Genomic DNA, 27,538 nt, shown 5'->3' with positions numbered 1-27,538 from the left:
TGCTGGGGTTCCTGGGCAGCCGAGTTTTGCCAAATTCTGCTCTGAAACTGTTACGGTTGTTTTTCAGTAAGTTTAGGAAGGAAAGCTGTGCTCTACCTCAGCTGCCCAGACGTACTCCATTGAAACTTACTATATAATACTCTAAACCAGAGTCAAATCAATTAGCAAGCATTTAGTAAGCCATATGATGGGCCAGGCCATGTATTAGCTGCTGGGAGACAGAAAAACAGAAGTGGAAGTCTCTCCTTCCACAGAGCTTCACTTTTATTAGTGGGGAAACAAAATGTATACACATAAATACAAAAATTAATCAAGTGTAAAGTAACTGTGGTAAAGGGAATACAAGCATGAGGTGGGGGGGTTGGGGAAAGGCAGGAAAGGCTTCCTGGGCAGGGGGCTAACAATCCAAGGTTGGGCGAAGAAGCCAGGCAGTCTTTATGACCACCAAGGACAGAGACGTGGCAGACTGCTAGCAGAAGGTGCTCTTTCTGGACCATCTGGATGTTTAAAAACTAATGCAGGTGAGTATCAAGCTCCTACAGAATTTCAGGGATGATTCCATTTGATAAGCAAGGTAAAGACTCAACAAACTTTTTTTGTTTTGTCTTTCCAATTCATCTGAGGATTGAACTGGTAAAGTGCTGGCAAAGAATTTTCAGCTGATGAATTCTGCTTTGCTGAGATTTTCACCTACCACCCCATGCTTTATGCCAAGACCATGGCAGGTCCCTGCATAAGAAACTCTGTAAGAGTAACTGGTGACAATGGAGAGATGAAGGGGGGGGGGGGCAGGAACAGAGACCCACAATAACAAGCACTGAGGAAGGACAGGGAGACCACTTGGAAAAGGTGAGCTTGGAAAGCAGGAGTCAAGAGGCACAGCCCAAGGGCTGCCCACCTGGGACTCCAGTTACCTATTTTGGGAGAGGTAATCAGGGTTAATAGGAGATAGGACAGACAATGAAAAACAGAGAGAATTCCTTCAACAATGAGGTCACAGATGGACCAGAATATTGACTCAAAAGCAGACAATTAATGGAGAACACCAAGGGGAGTCCTCAAGACAAGTCAAGCTATCATACAATTACCATTTTCCAGTCTGTCTCAACTTTTCTGAATATAGATTCCATTTTCCAAACACCATTTTCCCATCCAGAAATTTTTTCATTACTGCTTGAAATTCGAACATAACAATCATCCACTGGATTATAAGTGAGATGGAAGAGTTTAGCCATTTTCTCATCTTCAGAAGGTATGAACACATTTTCTTTTCTCTTAACAAAAGAAAGCAGAATTATTTTCCCCAAATATATTAGCAATGGATAGAGAGGTCTGGACATGCACATAATAAGGCCTCTAAATGACAAATGACATTATTACAAATATTGTAACCATAGAGCAACATAGGGTGTTCCAAAAGTTGTAGCATAGTTTTAAGCTATTAAATCTTACATAGCTTTAGTTAAGTTTACATTAAACATTGACTACGAGGGAGTTTCTTCACCCAGGAGTTTCCTATGGTAATGAAATCACAATTCCAATTCCAATTCCCCTCCCATCCCATCCCAATGAATAGAGCAGTTTGGAATGAGAACTATGCTTTTATTCTACACATTAAAACAATTAAAATATTGATTTTTCTGGAAATTTTAGTAACTCCTATTATATATGACCAAGGTTTCCCCATTTCTCATGTTGATCACATGGCTTCCTTTCTTCTCTTGACTTCTGGTGAAAATAAAAACTAATAATAGTAGATATTTAACCTATTTTAATCAACTATTATATTATGATTAAAAGAATAAGAACATCTGTCATTATAAGAAAAATATGGACAACTAAATAATTTCCATTCATTTAACAGAACACAGCTGTGCATTAAAGTAGGTCTATTCATATAATTTGTAGAACAATTAATGATTTGAATTATTGATTGAATTTTGTCCTGTAATTCTAAGACTGAATTGAAAATGGGATTCACCTTTATTATAGGAAAAACCCTGTGCAAAATCTAATTAGAATGACCCACTCCCTTCAGTGAGTTTTAGAGAATGTTATAACAAATTTTGAAAAATTAGGGGGAAAGATTGACATTGATGGGGGGAAAAACTATTATAATTTTTAAAAGTGTATCTTTCCACATTTTTGGTAGACCTACCACTCTCTACTCCCCCCCGTTATTTCTCCCCCTCCCCATTATTTCTATAAACTAGATAACAAGCTCCATAAGGTCAAAGGTCATATCTTTTTTATACATATTTTCCTATCTTTTGCAAAATACAACAAGGTACCTTGAATATAGCAATTGCTCAAATATTTGATATGATTTAAACTACAATATTTATTGGGCTAAATAAATTATTTGCAAAGTAAATTACTTAGTATCTGGAATATTTACCAATGAATAGCTTAAAAATAATTTCAATGATATATCAACAATTTCACCATTAAAAATAATTTCCAACCTAAGTGACAGGTTTGAAATCATTAGGAGAGAATCATTGTCATCAACAATCTCAAAATTTTCATAAAATTTATAAAAAAGTAAAAGTTAAGGATATTACAATCCCATTACAAAATATCTTTTATTAAGGTCAATTGTTATGTTATCAATACATTACTTTATTAACTGAGTGTTTCCTTCCTCTCTAAAGTAGACTATGATGGGATTTATATTTGTGGACTCTAATGAAGTACATGATGGGTTTAAATGGAATATTTACCAATACAATGTTTCTTTCCTGTTTCTCAGCTGCATACATAGTTTTTGATATGTATGAATGACTATAAAATCAGTTGTTCAAAGAAAAACAATTCAGAAGGAAGGGAAACATAGAATTCTATTTCTTTTTATCTTCCCAACTAACTACAACTTATGAGTTCCCATAATGATAACTTAAACAGCCTGAATTTGAACAAAGGATAGACACAAATAAACATATTATAATAATGATATCAGAAATTTTTTTAACTAAAGATGCAATAGTTTAAACTCCTATTTTTAAGAATTCTCTTATTTCTGTAGTATATAACTGTTCCAACTATTATTTCTCTTTATTCCTCTTCCAAAGCAATTAACTGTTAATTCTCTCCTAATTTTTATATTCTTTTAACCATTATTTTCTCATGCAAATTGACAGGGGAAAATGTTCAAGCCATTATTCCAAGGTGTGGATGTGCTCCCTAGGGTTGGCTCAAGCAAGGTGGGGATGGAAAAAAGAGAAGCTCTTCCCCATAAAAGAATTAAATACCTCAGAACCCAATTCTCCTCGGGCTACTCGCCAAGCCACAGAACCTGAGATCCGGCCACCAAGCTCCCCAGGCTTAGGAGTTTTGGGAGAGATGAATTCCACCAGCTCCACAATTATCCTGTGCAGGAGTTCCTTTTTTCGGGTCTCTGATAACAAGAGCTGCCTCTGTGATTAAAAAAAAAAGCAACCCCCCCAAATTGCAAATTCTTTCAGGTCCTGGTCTATTTGAACCCAGAATCTAATTAAGATTAGGGATGGGAAAGAAGCTAAAATTTCAAGAGTCAAAGAAACTTCTAGAAGAGGAAATTCTCTCAACTAGTCCAAGTCTGTATTTCCTCTGCAACTCGGGAAGCTTTAAGAGTTTTGGTTCACTGATAATTTTTTTTTTTAAATCTGAAATAACTTTAGGATTAAGAAGCTGGAAAAGACAAGGGAAAAAAATGACAAGAAACATTTACTTCAATTTCAAGATTTTTTTTTAAAAAGACAGCAAAATCAAATGCCCTAGAACTTGGTTAAAATGATTCTCAACACCATAGGAGCCACTTAATCTCTCATTTTCCTCATCTGCAACATAAGGAAGCTGGACCAAAACACAGCTCAACAATTTCAAACTATAACAAGTCTAACCCTGAGATAATCTTACATTCTATTCTGTTTATTTAAATCAACTGCATCAATCATTTGCTGATATTCATTCAAAAAAAAGCATCTTGAACCTGACTTTTTCAACCAAATATTGTTCTGACATTTTAATACAGTACTTTACTCAAATCCTAGCTTGCTGGTTTTCTTTTGCAAATCTATTTTTGAACACACACTGAAGTCATTTCTATACTCTATAAATAAAACATGAGTGACACCGTTTGCCTAATTTCTAAATGCTCCCTTCTAAGACACATCAGTTTCTTGCTTCTGGTGCTAGGACTCCTGAAGGATATATTGCAAATTTGTTCTAAAACACACTGCAAAACATGGCTCATCTATTTGGTTACAAAAATGCATTAGAAATTTTATAAAGTAAAAAAGTTAAGATTTAAACAGAAGATAAGCTGGCTCTAACCACCCTATCCCTAGCCCCCCCCCCCATGCCCCAATTTTAGAGTGTCTTCTTTTGGGGAAAAAGGAAACTGCATTAAATTTTCCTTTCTCAGGTTGTATGAAAGATTGTGAGGGCACATTAAATGACTTTTCAGAATTTCTGACCAATCCAGAGGAACAATTTGTTCCCTTCCCCCCCACCCCACCCCCAAAGCAGTTCAATTAAGGCTCTGGATAAAACCCCATGAGATTGTTGCGTGATGTTCAGACAAACTGGAAACAATGCCTGAAATAAGATGAACTCATTCATCTTAAATAAGGTAAAAGATGATAGAGAATTCTCACAGAGAATTCAGTGTTACTGACGATTCACTTTAGTTTTTGAAGATTGCTACCAGATGCTGTACCTCGAGGATCTTCAAGTGGGCCCCAACTTTACTAGAGGCGGGCTTCTCTGGGCTCAGCCAGCAGCAGAGGCAGGCGTGGGTTTGTGGGCCAGCCATGGTCTTCCTTTCCTGCCGGAGCCTCCTCAGTCCTCTTGAGGCATCAGAGATGCCTTCAACCATGGTCTGGCTATACTATATTAGCTTTGCCTTACAGTGGGTGGGAAGGGTCTTAGCCACAGACACCTGAAACTGCAATGTCTGCCATAAGGGCACTGACAGACTGGAGAAATGTCTCTGAGGCTGCACCCACATAGCACCTCATCACACCACCCCTGGTCCACTGGACCTGCCTGCTGCCATGCTCCTCTCTTCCTTCTCTGAACCCCCCAGACTCTGCCTGAGCCTGGCCTCCTAAGCCCTGGCAAGCAGGGTCACAGTTCTCTCTCCCCTCATTTTCAGGGAGGAAGCAGAAGTGCCAGTAAGAAGGCGTTTCTGCAGCGTCTTCAAGTGCAGGTCTGGGGGGAAGCCGTCGAGGTGGTGTGGTGCCCAGCCAGCCACGGATGCCTGCGACCTCTGGGAAGCTCTCGGCCAACAAGCTTAGAGTGAGGCATTGAGCCCAAGCAATAATTTACTCCTCGCAAAATCATACCAGCTTCAGAGTGCCATGACCAGTCAATGACAGTCCTTCGTTGATGAATGTCAGCAGCAGTGAATCCCACCAAACAAATGCTAATGAGAAAATACAGCCTGTAACAGAGCAGGCTCCTGGAGCCCCTCTGAGCTAGCACCTCTGCCTTACCAAGGCCCTAAGGCTCCCTGCAAGTGTCACTCCTCACTGACCTTACCTCACAGCGCTGCTCCTCGACCTCAGAGTCACTTCTCTACCTCATGCACTACTCCTCTGCGTCACAGTGCTACACTGCTCCTCTATCCCACTGCTCCTCTTATCCCAGAGTCACTTTCTCTACCTCAGTTACTCCTCGATCTCATGAGATGAAGACTGAAATGCCACAGATACAATAATCAATATTCAGCATCTCTCCATCTCTGCTTCTTTTTCTAACTTTGTTTAAAAAATCCAAAGGAGCCTACCGACCTGAAAATCTAAAGAGCTGGTGGGTCGAACTCACTGGTGAACACCTGGCCAGTCTGCCAGTACAAGGCTAGGAGACTGAACGGCTTCCGTTTGAATTTTTAGATTCTGAAGATCATCACCTGGCCAGAGAAGGTATGTATGCCTAAAAGACCACACAGAGGTCAGAATAAGTGACCCGAGGACACTCTCAAGGTCTCTCTGACGAATTCTGGAATCAATGAGTGACATGGGAGATGCTAGCACAAGACCACCCACCACAGCATGCTCCCATTAAGCTCTATGTGCTCTAGAGCAAAGCGGAATTGCAATAGCTCAAAATAAACACAAGACATGCAAATTCACTGCATCTTCCCCCCAACAGAGTGATAACATTTATGTACTCTCACGTCCTCAGATTGGCTGAACTTCGTAATAGTTCACATCAAACAAGACCCAATCTACAGATGTGAGTGTGATTTTGTTACCATGGTTCTTTTCTCTCCTGATATCAATCACTGCCCTTTAAGAGCTGCTTTGGTTAAAAAGGGCCTGTGGCCAGCTCTATGATGAACCTTCTACACTTAGACGGGGTGATCACATAGCCATGGACCCTCTTCTGGCTCAAGGGAGAAGCTCCTCACAGCCTTTGAGGAGCCCCCATTCCTCCAATGAGGTATAGGAGTAATACTTCAATGAAGAAATGTGAATTCTATTCTTTTTACTACAAGGGATGAAGTAAAGAAATTTAAAATACAAAATGTTAGGTTTAAAATTATCCTATTTTCCACCATGTGGAAAAGTTAAAAATACAAACAGAAAAATATACATTTTTTTGCAAAGCGATCCTTCTTTAAAGCCATGGGTTAAAAAAAATGACTTCTTGGTTCTTAATGAAGAAATGTCTTCTTCTTAATAAAAATAGTAGGAAATCACATACCTGCTTATTTAGGGCATTGATTGTTTCTCTAAGTAATTCTTCTTTGATCTGAGTTCTCCGAGAGACCACTTCTTCATGTTTACAGGAATATCTCCAAGTGACATCAACAACCTCAAATAAAACAGACATTTTTCATGCTTATTACCATCAGTATAGCAGAGTTTTCAGTAAGCATATTTAGCAAGCTTTTCAAGACTATTCTCTTTAACTGCTGAAAAATAATGAAAAGATATTAATTTTCAAATGATAATCTGCCAATTTCTAAGTGATTAGAAATCAAACAAATTTTGAGAACTTGGCAAAAAAATTCTATTTCATTTAGAAAGTTGATTTAGTAAATGGCTTAATTTTGTGAAGTAATTAAAATATTATTATTATTATTATTATTATTATTATTATTATTATTATGTCTTAAATAGAAAAAAAATTATTTTCCCTACTTCATCCTTGGAGAAAGCTATGATATAAGAGAGCTTCTTCCCCCATCCGACTTCATAAAGGAGGGGTTTATCACAAACATTTTCACAGGCATCACAGTGTAGCCATCGCTGCTGAGATGGAGAATATACTTCTGTCCAAACGTGGTCTGCACAGACAAAAGAGGAGACAAAATCTGTAGCCATTTAAAAAAGTTTATTTTTCTTCATTATATAGACATGTATGTATAGCTATATGTCTCTCTCTATATGCTATGGATAATGTAATAGATGTCTATTACACATATGAGACTAGGATTTTGTATGAAATGTGTTAATTTTTTCTTAATTTTTTCCCTATTTCACTGGAATCTTTGAAACTAGGCCTATATTCTTTGAAATAACATTAACCATATAGTCAAATTTAAGATGGATAAAAAAATCACTATGCAGCACACAGATAGGTAGGCAGGTAGCTGATTGGACAGATAAAATATTTAGTAAGTGCTTACTATTTGTCAGACCCTGTACTAAGTGTTAGAGATACAAGTACAAGTAAGCAAGACAGTCTTGAACTATTTCCAGTCAGCCTACATTTTTAAAAAAACATTCCTTTTGCTACATGTTAAAAGATAAAAAAGTAATTAGTGTTTCTTTTCATTGGAAGTAAGTCCAACTATAGTTATAATATCCTGGGAGAAGTAAGAGGTGAGCCTGTCACTACTAGTTTATTCTTCCTGATACCAAGTGCCTTCTTTATTGTCATCTTCTTTCAGAGGCGGGGATTGTCTTCTATCCATCCATCCATCCATCCATCCATCCATCCATCCATCCATCCATCCATCCATCCGTCTATCTATCTTAATGAGGGGAGTGAAGAGTATACTCGATTCAAAAAAGCAAGCAAGACACACAAATCTCCTCATGGTGGGAAGAGAATAAGGTATTCTAAATCATGTCAATTTTGTGTCATTATCTATAGGCAGTGTAGTCATAAAGGAGATTTTTATGGCACAACATTTGAGCCAAGTTAAATCAGATGGAGGATTCTCCAAAGGAAATGGTTACCAGTTGTATCCCAGACATAGCGTGCCTCAAACCCCATTGCTCTGCAGCACAGTGTGAAGCAGTTGGCCCATTCACCACATCGTCCACGTCTGGTTTCCAAGAGTTTCTCAGGATCATTATACCTGAAAAACCAACCAAATAAAACTTTTATTTGCAGAAAATCTAGGGATAGGAGTAATTTAGAAATATCTGGAATATGAAAAACAAAACAGATCAATAAAGCTTTAAAACAAAAAACAAAACCTCCTACATGGGAAAAACAAATCTTCACTAGAAGACTTTCAAACATCCTTGGCAAAAGGAATTGGACTGGGTAGACACCTTGTCACAGACACCCCCAATCTGTCCCAAGACTCTGGTGTAGAAAATACACGAAACTCTTCAAGGAGGCATACTGTTAGAATCTGAACCTGTAAGAGGGCTACTATTCCTAACCCTGAAGGAATCAAAGAAAGAGAGAAGACTCCTGTATATACAAAAATATTTATGGCAATACTCTCTGTACAAACACACACACACACACACACCCCAATATGTATATAATGGACTATTACTGCACCATAAGAAATGACAAAAGAAGCAGATTTAAGAGCCCTAGGAGGATCTATAAGAATGAATGCAGAATGACCCAGGGCAACAAGAGGGCACAGTGGATAAAATGACGAACCTGGAGTCAGGAAGATCTGAATTCGAGTTTGACCTCAGACACTCACTGGCTGTGATTCTTCACCCTTCACCCTGTTTGCCACAGTTTCCTCATCTGCAATCTAAGCAAGAGAAGAAAAGGCAAACTTCCTGTTTTTTGGCTAAGAAAACCCCAGGAGGAGTCACAAAGGAGTGGACACACCTGAAAGGACTGGACAACAACAGAAGGACCACGAGAACCATGAAACAATGGCAGCAAAGGAGAAAGCAATTTTCCCATCACTTGATAGAAAGTCAATAGACTAGAGGCATAAAACAAGGCACACACTTTCAGACATTGCCAAGATGCTTGGTCACTAGATTATACTAATTTGTTATGAGAGAGCTTCAATTTTGGGGGAAGGAAGCAATAGTAATGCTAAAAAATAGACAGAGGAATCAATGAAATAGCTAAAATATACAGAAGAGAGCAAAGCTCAGAATCACACCTGTGGAGGCAGACCCAAGAGAGCAGAGAAAGCCTTCAGCTGAGCTCTCATCATGTTTCTCTCCAAACAGAGAAAAATGCCTCAAATCAAACTTTTTAAATGTCAAAATAGGAAACAGACCAATTTAAAAAACAAGAGCTGTTCACCAGTTAATAAATGATCAAAAAGCTATGAATAAGTCATTTTCAGAATCAGGAATCAAAGCTATCAATAATCACTTGAAAAAAAAGCTCTAAGTCCTCAATTAGAGAAATGCAAATTAAAACAACTCTGAGATATTAGCTCACACCTATCAGATTAGCTAACATCTCAGAAGTTGTAGTTTATGATTGTGATGGAATACTATTGTGCTATAAGAAACGACAAGCAAGAAGGTTTCAGAAAAACCTGGAAAGACTAATATGAACTGATGTGAAGAGAAGTAAGTAAAACTAGTACGGATACCAGCAATACTGTAGGGCTGATCAACTGTGAAAGGCTTAACTACTCTGATCAAGACAATAAATCTAAGAGAATTCTAAAGGACTCCACAAGAAATGCTATCCATCTCTAGAAAGAGAACACACTTCAAATGCAAATTGAATCAGAATTTTTAACTTTTTAAAAATTTTGTTTGTTTTCTTTTATCTCATGGCTAATATGAAAATGTGTTTTGCATGACTTCACAGGAATATAAACTTTATGTAAATTTATATTATGCAAATTCTTTTTTTTTGCAAGGCAATGTGACCTGCCCAAGGTCACATATCTAGGTTATTATTAAGTGTCTGAGATTAGATTTGAACTCAGGTCCTCCTGATTGCAGGACCACTGCTCAATCCACTTGCAAATTCAATTTTACATAAATAATTCTGAAATTCTGAAAGTCCCTGTTAAGTTAATTTTTTTAAGAATTTTGCAAGGCAAACGGGGTTAAGTGGCTTGCCCAAGGCCACACAGCTAGGTAATTATTAAGTGTCTGAGGCTGGATTTGAACTCAGGTACTCCTTGACTCCAGGGCCAGTGCTCTATTCACTGTGCCACCTAGCCACCCCAATACATGTTAAGTTTAAAGTAAATCACAGCACTCTCCATTCTAGTTCCTCAACTCCCTCCCACCAAAACAAATAAACAAGAAGAAAAACAAAAAACTTAAAACAACAACTTCTCCAAGGAAAAGCCAAAAATCAGACACAAAGAGAGAAGAAGGTCCTGTGGTGGGTTTGAGGCTTGGCTGGAGACCTTTGCCCCACTCTACCACGTCTGTCTTCTGTTCATCCCCCTGGCTGCTGCTGGTCTCTCCCCAGCCCCCCCCCCCCATCTGGCCTCCCTGCATTTTCTTCCTCTTGCCTCCATCCTTCTTCTCTGGCATCTCTCTCTCTGGTTCCCACATGTCCATGAACCATGTGGCAGACCCCCCCACCCCCATTAATGTGTGGTCCTCTTCCAACTCTCCCCCCCCAATCTCAGCAGGCAAATTCACTTTAGTCAAAATGGTTGTGGTTTCGGTTCACTTAATTAAACTGAGGACTCTGGAACAGATATCCAACTGCTTGCCTTCTCAAGGAGGGGGAGGGGGAAGAATGGAGGAAGAGAATCCAGGAACTCAAAAATGTTAAAAATCATTGTTGGAATTTTTTACACATAATGAAGGAATCCTTAACCAAATAAACAAAAGTAATCTTTAAAAAGACTCAGAACCAACAAGTCGGACAACTTTGGAACAACCATGTTAAATCTGACACATGCAGCTGTTCCTAGTGGAGACTCAGAGTTTCAGGCAGGCCATTCCTTGTAGGCTATTTGCTGATGTTTTCCAAGTTCACAATAATACTAGGACAACTTAGAGAGAATAAAAACAACAACAAACCCAGGGCTCTGGCGCTGATGCTTTTCCAGATGTTCTCTCCTTGCCAGAAGCAGTTTGAGCAGCTTCTCTTGGGTCAGCACTGCCTTCCCCCTGATTTTTTTTTTTGGGGGGGAGACCTGGCTGCTGCACTTTTTAAACAGATAAAAATGACTCCCTTCCAGAGATGAAAAGAGCCGATTATTCACAATTAATGAAGTATTTTTTGTAATTAAATTCTTTTCTCTTGGCTTTCAAGATGTGCTTTCTGAACTGGCAAGCACTTGTTTATTTTACTCTACATCTCTTTTTACACACACACACACACATTCAGGTATTTCCAAGTTTAGAGTATCCCAAAACTGGAAAAGTTTTACGTTTTCAAACACCCAACAAAGAAACAATAGGATAATCTGAAAGGTTGCCATTCCAGGAACAATTAAAAATAGCAACAACTCTTATCACATGGATGAATGGAACAGTTCCCATTCATTCACCTTTTACTTCACCAAATAATGAATCTGATTATTCTTTAGCCTAAGGACTTCCTATAACTTTCCAGGTAAAGTTTGAACTCCTTAGCCCAATAGTCAAGGTCCTCCATGACGCAGCTCCACTCTCTATTTCCAGACTTTTCTGATATTTCTTCTTCCACATCCTCAAGGAGCCAAGCCAAAAGGAGCAAAGCTGATTCCCTTGGACAAATTCCCTAATCCTGTCCCACTCAATTACCATCTCCACAACTCTCCCTTGTCCCTTGTTTTGTGATGGATGCACTGAGGACATCAGAACATCCCGATGTTATCTTTAAAGTGATCTAACTTCATCAAAAAATTTTATTTAGCATTTCAAGAGTTTCCATATAGAATTTCAATATTTCAAAAAATAATGATGGTGATAAATGTGCAGAAACAACTCAGACACAACTTTTCACAAAACAATTGCTTTTAAAAAGGACTTCCTTGTATTATGAACATTATAAAATCAAAATTCACGAGACCATGATTCCATCTCTATTGCCCCTATAGCTTCCGTCCAATGGGACGCCTGAGCGTCCAGCCTGGACAGTGACAAGCCTGCGGCCATGGTTGACACTGATGAGCCTTTCGGGGCTTTGGCTGACTCACTCAGCAGTCCCTAGACATTCACTACAGCAACGAGCTCCAGGGCCGGGTATTGAAGGCCCTGGGGCACCACCTCCTCACCTGTGCTGATTACTAAACAAGAGAACTTTGTCAGACAACTCCAGTCCCAGTTGACTGTGAAGGACTAATGCAAAAACCTTGGGAATTTCAAGCATTAACTAGATAGGGAAGGGGTTTGTCCTATAAGAATACTACAGCAAATTCTGTAAGTATTATCAGGCAAACGTGTCTGGGGAAAAAATTATTGTCAAGAAAGCAAAGAAAAATACACACCAAATAAATGTCTTTAGATGTAAATTTAGCACTAAGAAATCAGTTTGTTGAGAAAATAGCTCAATTAATAATGCAAATGACATCTTTCAAGAAAAAAATCTCCTGAGAGAAGTGACTGAACCTATTTCTAGTTTAAAATTAATTGTTCTTTACTATTTTTATTTTACAACTTTAACTACAATAGTTTTTGCCATGATTATTCATGTAATCAGAAAGCTATTATTTTTCTTTTATACATTTAGTTCTAAAAGATTACTCAAAAGATGTTATTCTAGTATCTCTAGGGATAATATTATTTTCAGATGGAATACAGCTCTGATTTTATAATTATAGTCAATGAGGAAAACAGAATCCAGCTCAGGAAAATTAACTTAAAACAGCTTTTCAAAGCTAGAACAAGCAAGGCACTTTTGTTACCCAGTGGGTATTACCTTGGCAGTCGATTACTGATGTGGCAGGAGTTACAGAAATGGTCCTCCACTCTGCTGGCTCCCCACCTCCGCTCATCATCGTCGGGAGGCAGCTCTCCTCGATGGACGGTCTCACCACCACAGTGAGTGCATGGAAGGTGGTTCACCCATTCAAAAAATTCCTCCTTAAACCACTGCAGGAGTTCCAGTAGAAGAAAATCATCTTTATTTATATTAGCACCTGAAAAGTTACAAACCAAACTTATTCATTAAGAAGGCTGCCAACAGTGATTACTCCTTCAACATTTAAACTGCAACAACAACCCAACCAATAGGCATGAATCAAGTGACGACGATATGGCAGGCCCAGGGACCATATGCTGTGGATAATTTGGTCTAAAACAAAGGCCTGAATAAAAATAAGAGCAGCAACATCTGACATTTTACAGCACTTTACACTGAGCAAATCAACTCCTATCTACATATAAAGACATTATCCCATTTGACCCTCAATATATATTGTGAGGCTATATTACTGACTTCATTATTTTACAGATTTATTATTTATTATTATTACAGATTGATAGATTTATTATCTTAAACACAAGGAAATGAAAATTCAAAGCAGAGAAGGACTTCTTCATGGTCAGATAGCTGGTTAATATCAGAGGCAGGATTCAAATCCATTCATTGGCTAAATGATACTGGTTTTTTTTCACATTTTTTAAAATGTGAATCCCTATGTATGTATGGACACACATATACTAATAGAACAATGACTACTGTTCTATTCAATTGTTTATACAACTATAACAAGGACTGCATAACAAATAAAACAAAAGAAAAATTGAATGAAATTAGTCTTGAACACAGCCTAATACGCTTTCCAATTACTTTCCAAACTGAGAAACAGTTACTCTGTTAATTTATAATGCATCAATAAACTATATAATATTCTATTCAGGTAACTCTATTCTAGGAATTGCCTCAACTAAGTAGATGGGAATGGAAAGAAATAAATTTCCCCAAATTATTTCATTTTTAGTGTTGTCTCAATCTGAAAACAAATTCATGCTTAAGAGTTTTAACAGCAATCAAATAGAACGGCTCATTTTTTTTAGGGGTTTTTTTTTTGCAAGGCAAATGGAGTTAAGTGGCTTGCTCAACGCCCCACAGCTATGTAATTAAGTGTCTGAGGCTGGTTTTGAACTCAAGTACTGACTCCAGGGCCGGTGCTCTATCCACTGTGCCACCTAGCCACCCCTGGAACGGCTCATTTGATATATTTGTATACAAACATGTGCATTTGAAAATATAGCAATTGTTATGATGTATGGGCAATTATGACATGTTAACCTATTTATAAGTGAATGTCTGTCAGTCTGTCTAGCATCAGATGTTGTCATCCTTTTGGGGGAAACTATAGGCCCTTTTGGGAGTATGGTGAAACCTAAGAATCCTTTTCTAGAATTGTTTTAAATACACAAAATATAATACAAAGTATTATAAAGAAATCTAATTATGCAGAAATACTTTTCAAAATATTTTTTAAAAACATGTTCACCAGCCTCTAAGTTAAGAATATGGATATAGGGGTGGCTAGGTAGTGTAGTGGATAGAGCACTGGCCCTGGAGTCAGGAGTACCTGAGTTTAAATCCAGCCTCAGATACTTATTAATTACCTAGCTGTGTGGCCTTGGGCAAGCCACTTAACCCCACTGCCTTGCAAAAACTTAAAAAAAAAAAAAAGAATGTGGATACACACACATGCCTATGCACTGTGTGTATGAGTAAAAATAGCCATATCCATAGAGATCCCCATACATATATGTATGCCCCCACACACACATCAATGAACATGTATGCGCAGACACAGAGCTTTTATATTAATGTGCACAATGGGCTGCTGAGTCAAGCCACAGTGAACAGAGTGCCAGGCCTAGAGGCAGAAAGATTCCTCTTCATGAGTTCAAATCCAGCCTCAGATAATGGACTATCTGTGTGATCCTGTACAAGTCACTTCACCTGGTCTGCCTCAATGTCCTCATCTGTAAAATCCATGGGAAGGAGCTGGAGAACCATCTGGTATCTCTGCCACAAACCCCATGGTGACCAATGTCTCTTCTGAGTTTGTGAACAGCTAGAGTGGAGAGCAACGCCCGAGGAAATTAAACCAGGAGCTGAATGGAGACAGACGATGCTGAGCAGGTTTCGGTTACTTTCCTTTCTGGGCCTTCCCTCTACGATATTCCACTATGATATTCTCCAAAGATATTCTCCTACAATATTCCCCTACGATAGCCCAACTACAGAAAGAATGGGTTCTAAGTCATAAAAGGAACAATTCCTAAGTCATAAATAGCAATGGTCACGGTGTATATTCAATTTGTTTTCTATTAAACAAAATTCCACAATCAGTTGTATAAAAAAAAAAAATGAAGCTAAAAACAAAGGCAATCAAAATGAGAGTTTGAAACAAACTTTAGGTGACTCCAAAAAAGTAGGGTCACAATTGGGTTATTTATCAGAGTAAAAATAAAAATTCAAAGTATCAAAAGTTAAATAATAGTCAATTGGCAATTATCAAGTGCCCACTATGGACCAGAAACTACTAAATAATAGGGATTGAAATTCAAAGAATGAAACAATTTTTTTTCTCATAAGCCTACAAGGATAGGTCATAGGTAGTGAAGGATTATCAATGTTAAATAAGCACACACCAGATGTTACAATGAAGAAAACATTTGCTAAGATAGTAACAAGATAATAATAAGTGACTTGAATATTCTTCTCTTAGAGCTGGATGAATCTAACAGAAAGATAAACAAAAGGGAAAAGAAAGAATTGAACTACTGGAGAATTTAGAACTGAAAGGTTTATGATTTTTGCTGAATGGAAATTGTAAAAATATACATACACATTTCTTTTTTTTATTTAGGTTTTTTTTTTTGCAAGGCAAATGGGGTTAAGTAGCTTGCCCAAGGCCACACAACTAGGTAATTATTAAGTATCTGAGACCGGATTTGAACCCAGGTCCTCCTAACTCCAGGGCCGGTGCTTTATCCACTGCGCCACCTAGCCGCCCCTAAATATACACATTTCTTAGCACAACTTTTACAAAAACAAATCATGTACTAAGGAATACAGAAATTATAGATTTAAAAAACAAATACTAAATGCTAAACATCCTTTGAAGATTAAACAATAAAAGTAATTAATAGAGAGAGCACATTCAAAAGACACAGATCTAAATAGACTCCTAATAACATCCTACCCAAAGAATAGGCCAGAGAAAAACAATTTATAAAATGAGACAGAAAATGATGAGAAACAATTTATAAACCTAGATAGAAAATGATAAAACAAAAATACTAAACTTTTTGGAATTAAGTTAACATAATCCTCAGAAAAAGTATATCCCTAAGAACATATTTCAATAAAATAAAAAGACAATGCTAATGAATTAACTGAGCAATTAATAATTAGAAATCCAACCACAAAGAGGGAATCTTAAAAATCAGACAAATAAATTGGCAAACACTGTAAAGCTGGCAAAAATTGAGTCTTTAAAAAACTAAAAATTAATCATTATGGATAGAATGAAGAAAACAAAATAGAAAAATTAAGATTACAATAAAGAATACAAAAATTATCAGAAATTGATATACATCTATATGCTAACAAAACCAAGAATTCAAATGATCAAATATCAAGAACGGAAACTGAAACAGATGTAAAGAAATTACCAAAAAATAAAACTACCAGTCCTGATGAAGTCCCAGGAGGATTTTAAAAGAATAATGAATATCTATATTATACAAATTATTCTTAAAAACTTGGAGTGAAAACACTCAATCAAACTCCTATTAGACAAATATAATACTAAAACCTAAACTAGGGAAGAATAAAGTAACAGAACAATGTAGTTATTTAATGGCAATTAAAAAAATTAAAACATATTCTGCCATTAAAAACTATAATTATTTATCCATGGATGCAAGACTACATTAGAAAAACAATGAACATAATAAGTCATAATAAAAACAAAATGTCTATTACCAGATGATTATATAAATGCAGAAGACATATAATCCTTACTTATTCTAAAAAAATTCTTTCAAAATATGAACTTGGGGGAAATTTTAAAATGTGATGAAAAGCATCTGAAACCAAAATCTAGCATTATATACAATAGGGAAACACTAGAAATTTCCCCAGTAAATACAGAAATAAAACAAGGATATATTTCTCTTTCTCTGTTATTTGATACAGTTCTAGAAAGACAAGCAATAGTAAGAGACAAAGAGCTCATGACATGATGGTTTTACTTAGAAAATCCCAAAGAATTAGCAAAGCAACTGAAAATGTACCTAATGCAAATTCCATAAAATTCAATAACATTTCTACATAGCTATAACTAAACACAAGAGGATAACAGAAAAGAAACTAACATTTAAAATGACTAAAAATGTATAAAATATATGGAAGTCAATCTGCCAAAGAACACTGAGCACAATACCTCCAGCTGCAATTAATAAAATGCTCCTCAAAGAAATAAAGAACAATAAGATCCAATACTCAATGTTTGGTCCAATGACAATATTATTTAAATGAATGTACAGATTTAGGGCTATACCAATAAAACTATCAAAAGTAATACTTTAGAGAGGTAATTAAAATTTTGTTTGGAGAAACAAAAAATCTAGAATACCCAGAGAAAAAGTAAAAAGAAAATAGGAATGAAGGAAGAATAGAATTTCCAGACCTTAAATGATACTATAAAGCAGGAATCATCAAAATACCTGGTACTGATAAAAAAAAAACTGAAGGAACAGTTAAACAAGAATAAAATCAGAATTTACTTGGACTCAGTAACCCAATACAATAATTACAATACAATCCTATGGTAAATAATAAACCCTAAAACATAAATTACTTGGTAAAGAACCATTATGGCCAGACATTGCTTCTCTTCTCAACCTAGTGATTTATTTATATATACACATTCATATTAGCCTCTAGAGTAAAATAATAAAGCATTGATAATTTTACTTAGGGCTTAAAATCATCCCTGATCTACTCATAGACCTCTACTCAGAGAATGGCCACATGCTAAATAGATCATAGGTTGTTAATGTGCCATTATCAGGAACAATGATTATTTTTAACTACAGTTAAGACTAATGTAATTACCATATCTGAATATATAAACATGTGAACAAATGGAGCTGTGTCTATATTACTACTGACCTTTTAAAAAGTATAAACAATTTGAGAAAGTTTAGCTATATATAGTAGACAGAATGTACTATATGTCAAAGATACTACCTTGATCCAATTTTTTAGCTCTTTCAAACTTTTCTTGTGCTCTTCTTTGCAATTCTTGAACTGGAATACAAGTCAAAGCTTTCTTCTGAAGAGAAAGGTTTTCATAAATAAGCACATCCTCAAATTTGGTCTGAAGCATTTTTAGAATGGATGAATCAGAAGCCTATGGGGAAAAAACAAAAAAACTTTTGACCTTAGTTTTTATCTAAATAATTTAAACTTTCTTTGCTAAGATCTACAATACTAAAATTTCTTCTATCTAAAACAGGATGTTTGGTAAACACAAAATCAAAAACAAACAACAAAACTAAACAGGATGTATCAGCTTATTCCAAACTGTAATATTTAACCCAAGAGTGTCTCACTATTATTGGTGGCCTACCACTTCAGTTACAAGTCATCAACCATTTTTTATATATTTATGAAGATTTTAGAGACTTGATGAATCAGGAATTTATTTGATTCTAAGTGTGTGACAAAGATTTGTGACATAGCTCTACTAAAACTAAAAATTAATGGATTTAAGCCACCAAATAAAGAACGTTTATCAGTATTTACAGAAGAGAACAAAGGATTTATATTAAAATGATTTTTTACAGTGGTTCCTCTTGCAGCAATTTTCCACTCAAACTCTCATTTATAGAATGGGAGAAGAGTTTTCCAAAAGTGCTTTCATTTTCAATTTTGTCTTTTTCAATTTGCAAACTACTTCACTGCTTGTGATTTTAATGGCATTTAAATAACAAGGTTTATTTCTTTATGCATGCATTGGCACAGCTCAGATAAGTGCAGACATAAAAATAAACTGCTGATTACATGGCTATTACAGCTGCTTTGGTAACCATGTACTAAGGCACCAGCTACAAGAAGCAGGAGTTAATTGTCTGCGTAGTAAGAGATGTTTGGAGTAAAAGACGACGGTGGAATGCTAAGATCCAGGAGGTGGTTTCCTTTCTCATGAAGTGGGGGACGGCTTTGAGACTCCTCAGGAGAAAAGCACACATCTGGCCCAGGCCCTCAAAATGGTGACAGAAAAGCAGCCCCTGTGGGAAGGGAGCAGAGTCCACAAGTGCCTTTTGTCCCCAAGAAGATAAAGCCCTCTCTCTGTCTCTGTCTCTGTCTGTCTCTGTCTCTCTCTCTCTGTGTTTCTATCTGTCTCTGTCTCTCGTAACCCTCAACTCTAGGCTCTGCAGGACTAGGTTTTGCTAGTTATTCCAAAAAAGAAAAGTTTTCACTTATTTGGACAAGTTTAAATGACACTTTTTGTCAGTCAATATCTTCTAAATTGCTTTTAGGGATGAGGGAACAAGAAGACAGAGACGTCAATGGCACTTCCTCATATAACAATTCCTCTTCTTACATTTAAACAGACTCATGAACACAAAAATCTAACAAAAGGGGTCTGATTTTTATCACGGAAACTGAAACTGGGCTGAACTATTTTTATGACTCACAACACCAAGAGTTTTCAAATGGTGATTACTTCGTTTAAAGAAAAAAAAAACATCTCCCCACATGGCAGGGACCCATACACCACTCTAGTTGCTAAGAAAAGCACATAAAAATTCACACATGTTCTGAAAGGAACACTTGCCCGGCCAAAGTACAAATTTAGACCAGCTGTTCACTAATCTCGTGTGTGTGTGTGTGTGTGTGTGTGTGTGTGTGTGTGTGTGTGCGCGCACGCACATGCACGCGTTTCTTAGGTCAATCACATGTAACACCCTCTCTTTTCGCCCCAGAAGTAGTAACAAGCCAGAGGATACAAAGAATCCTCCTCTTTCCAGGCTCTGGGGGCTGAGAGTTTGTCTTAATGGGGACAATCTGAAAGCAATGGTAAATCTACTGAATCTATTAGCAAGATTGGTGGTAAAACAAAGAAGCCCTGAATTCTGAATTGAGGGCCAGGGATTCCAAGTAGCCAATAACTGCAGGAAATAACTGGAAGATTCTCAAACAAAAACCAGACCATGTAGGCTATTTATGTAGATGATATTAAAAAATGGATACATAATAAAATCTATAAGTAACACTTTAATCAGCAGCACAGTCTAAGCAATAGATGATCATTCCCAGTTCTTTTTACTATCCCTTGTTTAGCTGGGTTGGTTCTTTTTGGAACAAGCACCAAAATCAATCAGACAGTCCCGAAGCATCTGGTACTTGGGTACCAGATGGTGCTGAGCACAATAGCTGCAGAGACAAAAAGAAACCCTCCTGCCCTCTACAAGCTTACAGTCTATCAGGGAGACAATATGGACCTGCACAAACATATCTGAATTTGGAAGATGAATACGAGGCAGTTTTAAGGGAGGAGGCATCAGTGGCTAGCAGGGTCAGGAAGGGGCACCAAGATCTGCTCCAAGTTGAAGGAAGGAGGCAGGTGGAGGGAGGGGCGTTCTGGGTGCATTCCTGTCATCTATAACCCTGAGGGGCTCATGGTCTGCTTCTTTTCTAAATTTTTCTTAACAGCGTGAATTTTGATATGAAGGTCACGTTTCTACTTAGACCCTATTGTGAACCATGGTGGAAACTTTTGGTCTAAGTCTAATTTCTGTCAGACTGCTTTCCAGGTAGCCTTGTTGCTGTTGGTCAAACAGGGAGTTCTTTCTTAAGAAACCTGTTTTCAGGTTTTCTGAAGACTGAGTTCCACTGCTTCTGATTGTCCTTGGCCTAATGTGTACCACTGATTGACCCTGCCATTTTTAACCAACACCAGAGGGTGGTGATGACTGCTGCTTTAGGAGATAATTAGAATTCTGGAAGTTCTGCTCCCCTTCCAGGATCTTTTATTTTTTTTCCAATGAATTTTATTATTTGTTTATCCAGTTCTATTTAGTATGCCTTTGATTGGTATACCATATATATTAGTATAAGTTAACTCTGGCAGGATTGTCACAGGCTAACCCTGAGCATCCAATATTCCTTCATTTCAAATTGTTCCTTCTAACTTTAAGGAGAGCTTTGTACTTGAATCTACACAAATCTTCTGTGTAGCCTGGAAGGTCAATCCTCTAATATTTTTTGCACTTTGAAGTCATTTGGAGGTGATTTCCTTTCTATATTGTTTCTTGAGTTTTTTTTAATTTTAATTATTCTATAGCAAAGATGCTGATTTTTTTAGGGTTTATACGGTTCATTAGTATCTTCATGGACTCTCCAGAATTTTCCAAGTTTATCAGCATTTGATCGATAAATAGGGCTGATTTAATATCTTCTTTATGTATCTTTGCATCTCTAATTTCTTTTTCTTATCTTACTGCTATTGCCAGCATCTCTAGAACTATTACTAATAATAGTGAGAGAATTAGTATCTTTGCTTTACTCCTTTATTCATTGGAATATAAGGTGCCATAGAGTACAGCCTGAAACCAGGAAGACTTGAATTCAAATTTTATCTCAGACTTGCTGTGTGACCTTGGACAAGTCCCTAAACTCTGTCAGTTTCAGTTTCCTCAACTGCAAAAGGGGGGATAATAGGACCCACCACTCAGGACTGTTGTGAGATCAAAATGAGATATTTGTAAAATGTTTAAGTTAGCACTGTGCCTGGAATATAGCAGACATTATATAAATGCTTGCTTCCTTCCTTCCTGGTGAACCCCAATGCTTATTTTTGGTTTTTTTTGATACTTTTTATATTAAATATAATATAAAAACATAAAAACCATCTATGCCTATACTTTGTGGGGATTGTAGCATAAGCAAGTGATCACATGACTGATCATATGGTTTTTCATGTTTTTGTTTTTAAAATTGTGCTAGTTGTTTTCCTAATGTTATATCATTCTCACATTGCTAGTAAAATTCCAGTTTGTTCATAATGAATGAATTTTTGGGTAATTTCCTGTAATCTACAGGATTTTATTTAAAATGTCTGAACTGGGGAAGCTAGGTGGCACAGTGGATACAGCACTGGCCCTGGAGTCAGGAGGATCCGAGTTCAAATTCAGCCTCAGACACTTAATAATTACCTAGCTGTGTGACCTTGGGCAAGTCTCTTGACTCTACTGCCTTTCAAAAAAATACTTTAAAATGTTTGAACATATATTCATTAATGACACTGATCTACAGTTCTTTTGTTTTATTTTTCCCTAGTTTAGGACTATTTTTGTCTCATAAAAAGGATTCTGCTAAACTGCAAATAATTTCCAAAGGACAGGCACTACTAGTTCTTTAAAAAGCTTGACAGAATTCTCCAGTGAATTCATCAGAACCAGGAGATTTTTTGTCGCCTTTGGTAATTTCATTACAATGTATATTTTTTGATATTATTACGAAATTTAATATGACTTTCTCTTAGTTTGAGTGTTTCATATTTTTTCCTGACTTTTTCTTTTTTTATAATCTTAATAGTATTTTATTCCACCCTCAATTACATTTAGGGATAGTTTTCAACATTTCCCCCTCCCCCGGATTTTCATTTTATTTTGGTTTCCTATTAAATGTAAAGGTAATTTTCAACATTCATCTTTTTGTAAGCTTTTGAGTTCCACATTTTCCTACCTCCCTCCTTTCTCTCCCTCCTCCCCAAAACAGCAAGCAATCTGACAGAGGTTATTTACATGCACAATAATGTTCAACGTATCTCCTATTAGTCACATTGTAAAAGAAAACTTAGAACAAAAGGGAAAATCACATAAAACAAAAAAACAAATTTTAAAAAAAAAGTTTAAAATAGGAAAACTTTGATCTGCATTCAGACTCCATAGGTAGTTCTTTCTTTGGATATGGAGGGCATTTTTCATCACGTCTTTTAGAATTGTCTTTGATCACTGTATTGCTAAGAAGAGCTAAATCTATCATAAGTGATCATCACACAATGTTGCTATTACTGTGAATAATATTCTCTGTGTTCTGCTCACTTCACTCAGTATCATTTCATGTTGTCTTACCAGATTTTTCTGAAATCGGCCTAGTCATCATTTCTTATAGAACAATATTTCATTACATTCATATACAATTTGCTCATATACAATTGATGGGCATTCCCTCAATTTCAATTTACAGGTTTTTGCCACCACAAAAAAACTGCTAAAAATATTCTTGTACATGTGGGTCTTTCCCCCTTTTTTATGATCTCTTTGGAATACAGCCCTAGTGGTGGCATTGCTGGATCAAAAAGAATGCAGTTTTATAGCCCTTTGGGCAGCGTTCCAAATTGTTTTCCAGAATGGTTGATCGGTTCACAACACTACAAGGCATATTATTTTTAACAGTATTTCTTTATTTCATTGTATTCTTGGTTTTGTTAGCATATAGCAATGCATAACAGATTCTGATTATGCTTTTCATTTCTTCTGGGTTTTTTAAATTTCATCTTGCTTATTTCCCATTTATTGATCTCATTTTCTTTAAATCTTTATTTAAGGCAATGAGGTTAAGTAACTTGCTCAAGGTCACACAACTAGGCAATTATTTTGTGTCTGATGCCAGATTTGAACTTAGGTCCTCCTGACTGGTGTTCTATTCACTGTACCACCAAGCTGGCCCTTGATCTCATTTTCTGCCTTTCAAAAACAGATTTGCTAAGTTTATCCATTTTTTGTTTTATTTATCCATTTTTTTATTTCCAGTATATCCATTTCTTCTTCGATTTTTAGTATTTCCTCTTTTGTTTTTATTTTAGATTTGCTGATTTTCTCACTTTTTAAAATTCATTTTTGTTAATGTATGAGATTTTAAGGATATTTGCTTTAGCTGCATCCTAGAAATTTTGAAGTGTGGTTACTATCATTATCATTTTTTTCCCCACATAAGTTTTTCGGTGATTTATTCTTTATGCAACTCATTATTTAGGTTTTCATTGCTAAAGTCTTCATTTGGGTCTTTTTTTTTTTGTGGTCACTGAACTGATTGTTATTTTTACTGCATTATGGTCCAAAAGAATGTATTTACTATTTCTGTCTTTTTACGTATTTACTTAATACATGACCAAGTTTCAAAAGAATTTGAGAAATATGTATGTTCTTTAGCATTTCCATTTAGAAGATGCCATTAAGTCTTTTAACTCTAGTATCTATAGCAATTCTATATATCTGTTCAGTTTAATCTTTTCCCTTTTGTTTAGTTCTCTGTTAGACTTATTTAAAAACTGAAAGAGGAGCATTAAAATCTGTCACTATTGTGCTACCGGCTATTATCTTCTTGTAATTCAGTTAAAGTTTCCTTTTTTAATTTAGACGCTAAGGCACTTAGAGTGTCTAAGTTTAATAGTGATATTGGTTTGTTGTCTATGTTGTCTATTTCAGCATAATGTAGTTTCCTTGTTTATATTTTTTAGGCTTCAAATATTTGTTTTTGCTTTGTCTGTCAGTATGATTTCAACTCCTGTTACTTTAGATTCACTTGATGAATGGTAAATTTGTCCCAATCCCTCATTTTTATTTTGAATATATCTTTGATTTTTAATATTTTTTAATTCTATTTTTAAGTTTCTTGCAAGGAACGAATGCTGGGGTTTTGTTTTCTTATTCAATGTATTATTCTTTTTTATTTTGTTGAATTAATTCACTCACATTTAGAGCTATTAAATTTAGATTTTTATTTTCCTCCATTCTAATTTTTTCCTCTCAAATTAGAACTCACCTCCCTTCTCTGTAAATGTGGTTCTATGTTTACAATTATTTTAGATTAATCTACTTTAAGACTCCAACAACTTTATACCCTTCACCCTTAGGGTCTTTTCTTGCCTTGTTACTCCTTTTCCTAGTCTAGGAGTTTTACTAATAATGACTTTGTAGTTCATGATTTTCTAGTTATTTACTTTTTCTCTTTTTTCCCTTGGTTTCTTGGTTAAGTAATCAAGTAGAATCCCCCCTTCTTTTTCTCTTTTCAATCTGTTTTATTTGCTAGTTTCTTTAAATGTAATTTTTCATGAGTTTTTCTAAAAAGCATTTCATTCCCTTATTCTTTTCAATATTTATCTTTCCTAGCTTTGATTCAAAGTCCTTTTAATTATTTAGTATTTCTTTATTCTCTGTATTCTTCATGGAATTAAAACTTCTGAGATATTTATTTAAGGTTCCCTCTTCTAAAGTGTTTGTTATTGCTTTGTGGGTCTTGTCCCCAACTCCCTTTTCCCATCATGCCTCACTTTCAGAAATATCCATTTCTACAAGTAAGAGAGAAGATATTGTTCTAGGCTAGGAATTTTCCCATATCCTTGAATCCTGCCCTTGCCCTTCCCTTGTCCCCCTCCCAAATCTGCCTCAAAATCTCTTCCTGGATCCATGCCCTCCCTCCTTCTGGATGCCAGCTGCCTACGGGTCTCTTTCTCTTAAGGCAGAAGGGAGTGGTAAGCATCAAATTCCTGCAAGTCCCTACCTCCTTTTGCAGAATATCTGATAGATTAGAAACATCTTGGCTATAAAGTATATGAGTGACATACAGAAAGAGCAAGATGTATCTTTTATCTCTGAAATCAGAATTTGTTTTAACAATACAATGACACTTTTATTTTTTATTGAGTGCACAGAAGCCTGTGGTTGGCATGACCCAAAATCACAGATGCAATGCTAACTTCAAAGATATTTGAAATGAAAAGCAAACAGGCTATTTGAAAATTAATTCAGCTGATAGAGTCTCTACACTAGAACAGTAATGACAAAAATGTTAGACCAGATAAATAGGGCCTCATTTAAAAAAAGTGACGTAAATTCTTTTAAAACTGAAATTGTTTTTTAATAAATCCTATAGTAAATGATTAAGTAGTTTACAGAGGTAAAGTAGAAAGTCTTAAGAAGAGAATTTTTTTTTAGGTTTTTGTAAGGTAATGGGGTTAAGTGGCTTGCCCAAGGCCACACAGCTAGGTAATTATTAAGTGTCTGCGGCCAGATCAGAATTCAGGTACTCCTGACTCCAGGGCCGGTGCTCTATCCACTGCGCCACCTAGCCACCCCTCTCAGGGAGATTTTAGAGAATGAAAGTCTCTTATCATCTCCTTGTATGGAGATCCTCACCCGAATAGCCAGTACACTGGATAAGGCAAGGGAAGGGATGGAGTAGATGGCATCTTTGGGTTCCTCTCAGTCCTCTAATTCTAAGTATATATGTCTGCAGTTGTGGGTATTTGTAGCTAAAGTTCACAACTTATCCATCATCAGCCAATAGAAACTTTATTCTTAGCAGTTCTAACAGCTGCTAGACCAATCAGGAAAAGTGTTGATTTCTAACGACTAAAAAGTAGATGTTGGCCCACTAAATAATCAAATTATTAGGATGAGAACAGTCAGATCAACAAAAATTCAACCTACAAATTCAACCTACAATGAACTACCAGGTCCATTACGGACTGATTTGATGCTAAGCATCAATGTGTTATTACTAATCTATACTAATAGGCACACATGCAAATCAATGAACACCAAACTCTGATTATAAAGATCTTCTGATCGTCAAAAAAATTTCACAGAACCCTAACAATACTGAAAATAATATGATAAATAGCTATAGTGGATTCAGTAATGTTTTAAATGAACTTGTATTTTATTAGTCAAAACAGCACTGATGTATTGTGAATATGAATATGAAATGTGTTATTTATTCTATCTACAGAAGTATTTGCTTATTTGTTATATTTAACTCATTTAAGAGAATGGATTACTTGCAATCACTTTACCAGACCTACAGTTTAGGAACTTCTAGTTAAATAAAAATGAAGTAGGATAGAGGAGGCAGTCACAAATATCATAGCATCTCATTATTATAGTAAAATTCCAACATAAAGGCACAAGTGTCAAGAAAGGAAAATGAGCATATTTTTTCATAGTCCCAAGACAAATCCGGCAGCCACATCACCATTGTAAAGGCAACGATGAAGTGTTTCCTGTGTGGGGGTAAGAAGTCCCAAGAATAATTGGCATAACTCAGGAAATGATTTTTAAATGACCTCTCTCCCAAAGGACTTGTCAATGTTATTCTATTTAAACATTAAAATTTTTTTTTTAAATATAAAACCTCAGCCTTACCGTCTGAGCAGAGCGTGTGGCTGGGACCTGCGGCTGAGTGCTTGCTGGGCTCTGTGTTAACTCGGCAGGATTGGAAAGCTGAGATGCCAGCGGCTGAGCATCACCTGGGGGTCTCTGAGATGAATCTGCTCTGGGGGCCTTATTGGAGTCATTCAATCTGCTACTTCTCGCTAAGGCAATAAGGTCACGGATTTTCTGGAGCTGCTCAACTGGCGCTTTCTTAGGAAACACAAGATGCGTCTCTCCCTGAAATAGACAAAAATAAAGAAATCCATCCTTTG

General features: G+C 36.3%; 1 protein-coding gene across 1 annotated transcript in view; it reads right to left on the bottom strand.

Annotated features, from left to right (window-relative positions):
- Positions 1–27,538, bottom strand: part of NGLY1 (N-glycanase 1) — a 49,990-nt gene that overhangs the window by 4,775 nt on the left and 17,677 nt on the right. The window contains exons 3-10 of the mRNA XM_074195684.1: positions 27,258–27,503; positions 18,289–18,451; positions 12,982–13,201; positions 8,175–8,296; positions 7,131–7,276; positions 6,691–6,801; positions 3,252–3,416; positions 1,089–1,274 (exon numbers count right to left, since the gene is read on the bottom strand). Of these exons, the coding sequence (XP_074051785.1) occupies positions 1,089–1,274; positions 3,252–3,416; positions 6,691–6,801; positions 7,131–7,276; positions 8,175–8,296; positions 12,982–13,201; positions 18,289–18,451; positions 27,258–27,503 (1,359 nt within the window). The remainder of the gene's footprint in view (positions 1–1,088; positions 1,275–3,251; positions 3,417–6,690; positions 6,802–7,130; positions 7,277–8,174; positions 8,297–12,981; positions 13,202–18,288; positions 18,452–27,257; positions 27,504–27,538) is intronic.

This window comes from Macrotis lagotis, chromosome 7, assembly GCF_037893015.1.
Source record: "Macrotis lagotis isolate mMagLag1 chromosome 7, bilby.v1.9.chrom.fasta, whole genome shotgun sequence".
NCBI lineage: Eukaryota > Metazoa > Chordata > Mammalia > Peramelemorphia > Peramelidae > Macrotis > Macrotis lagotis.
This window is presented reverse-complemented; position numbering and strand designations above follow the sequence as displayed.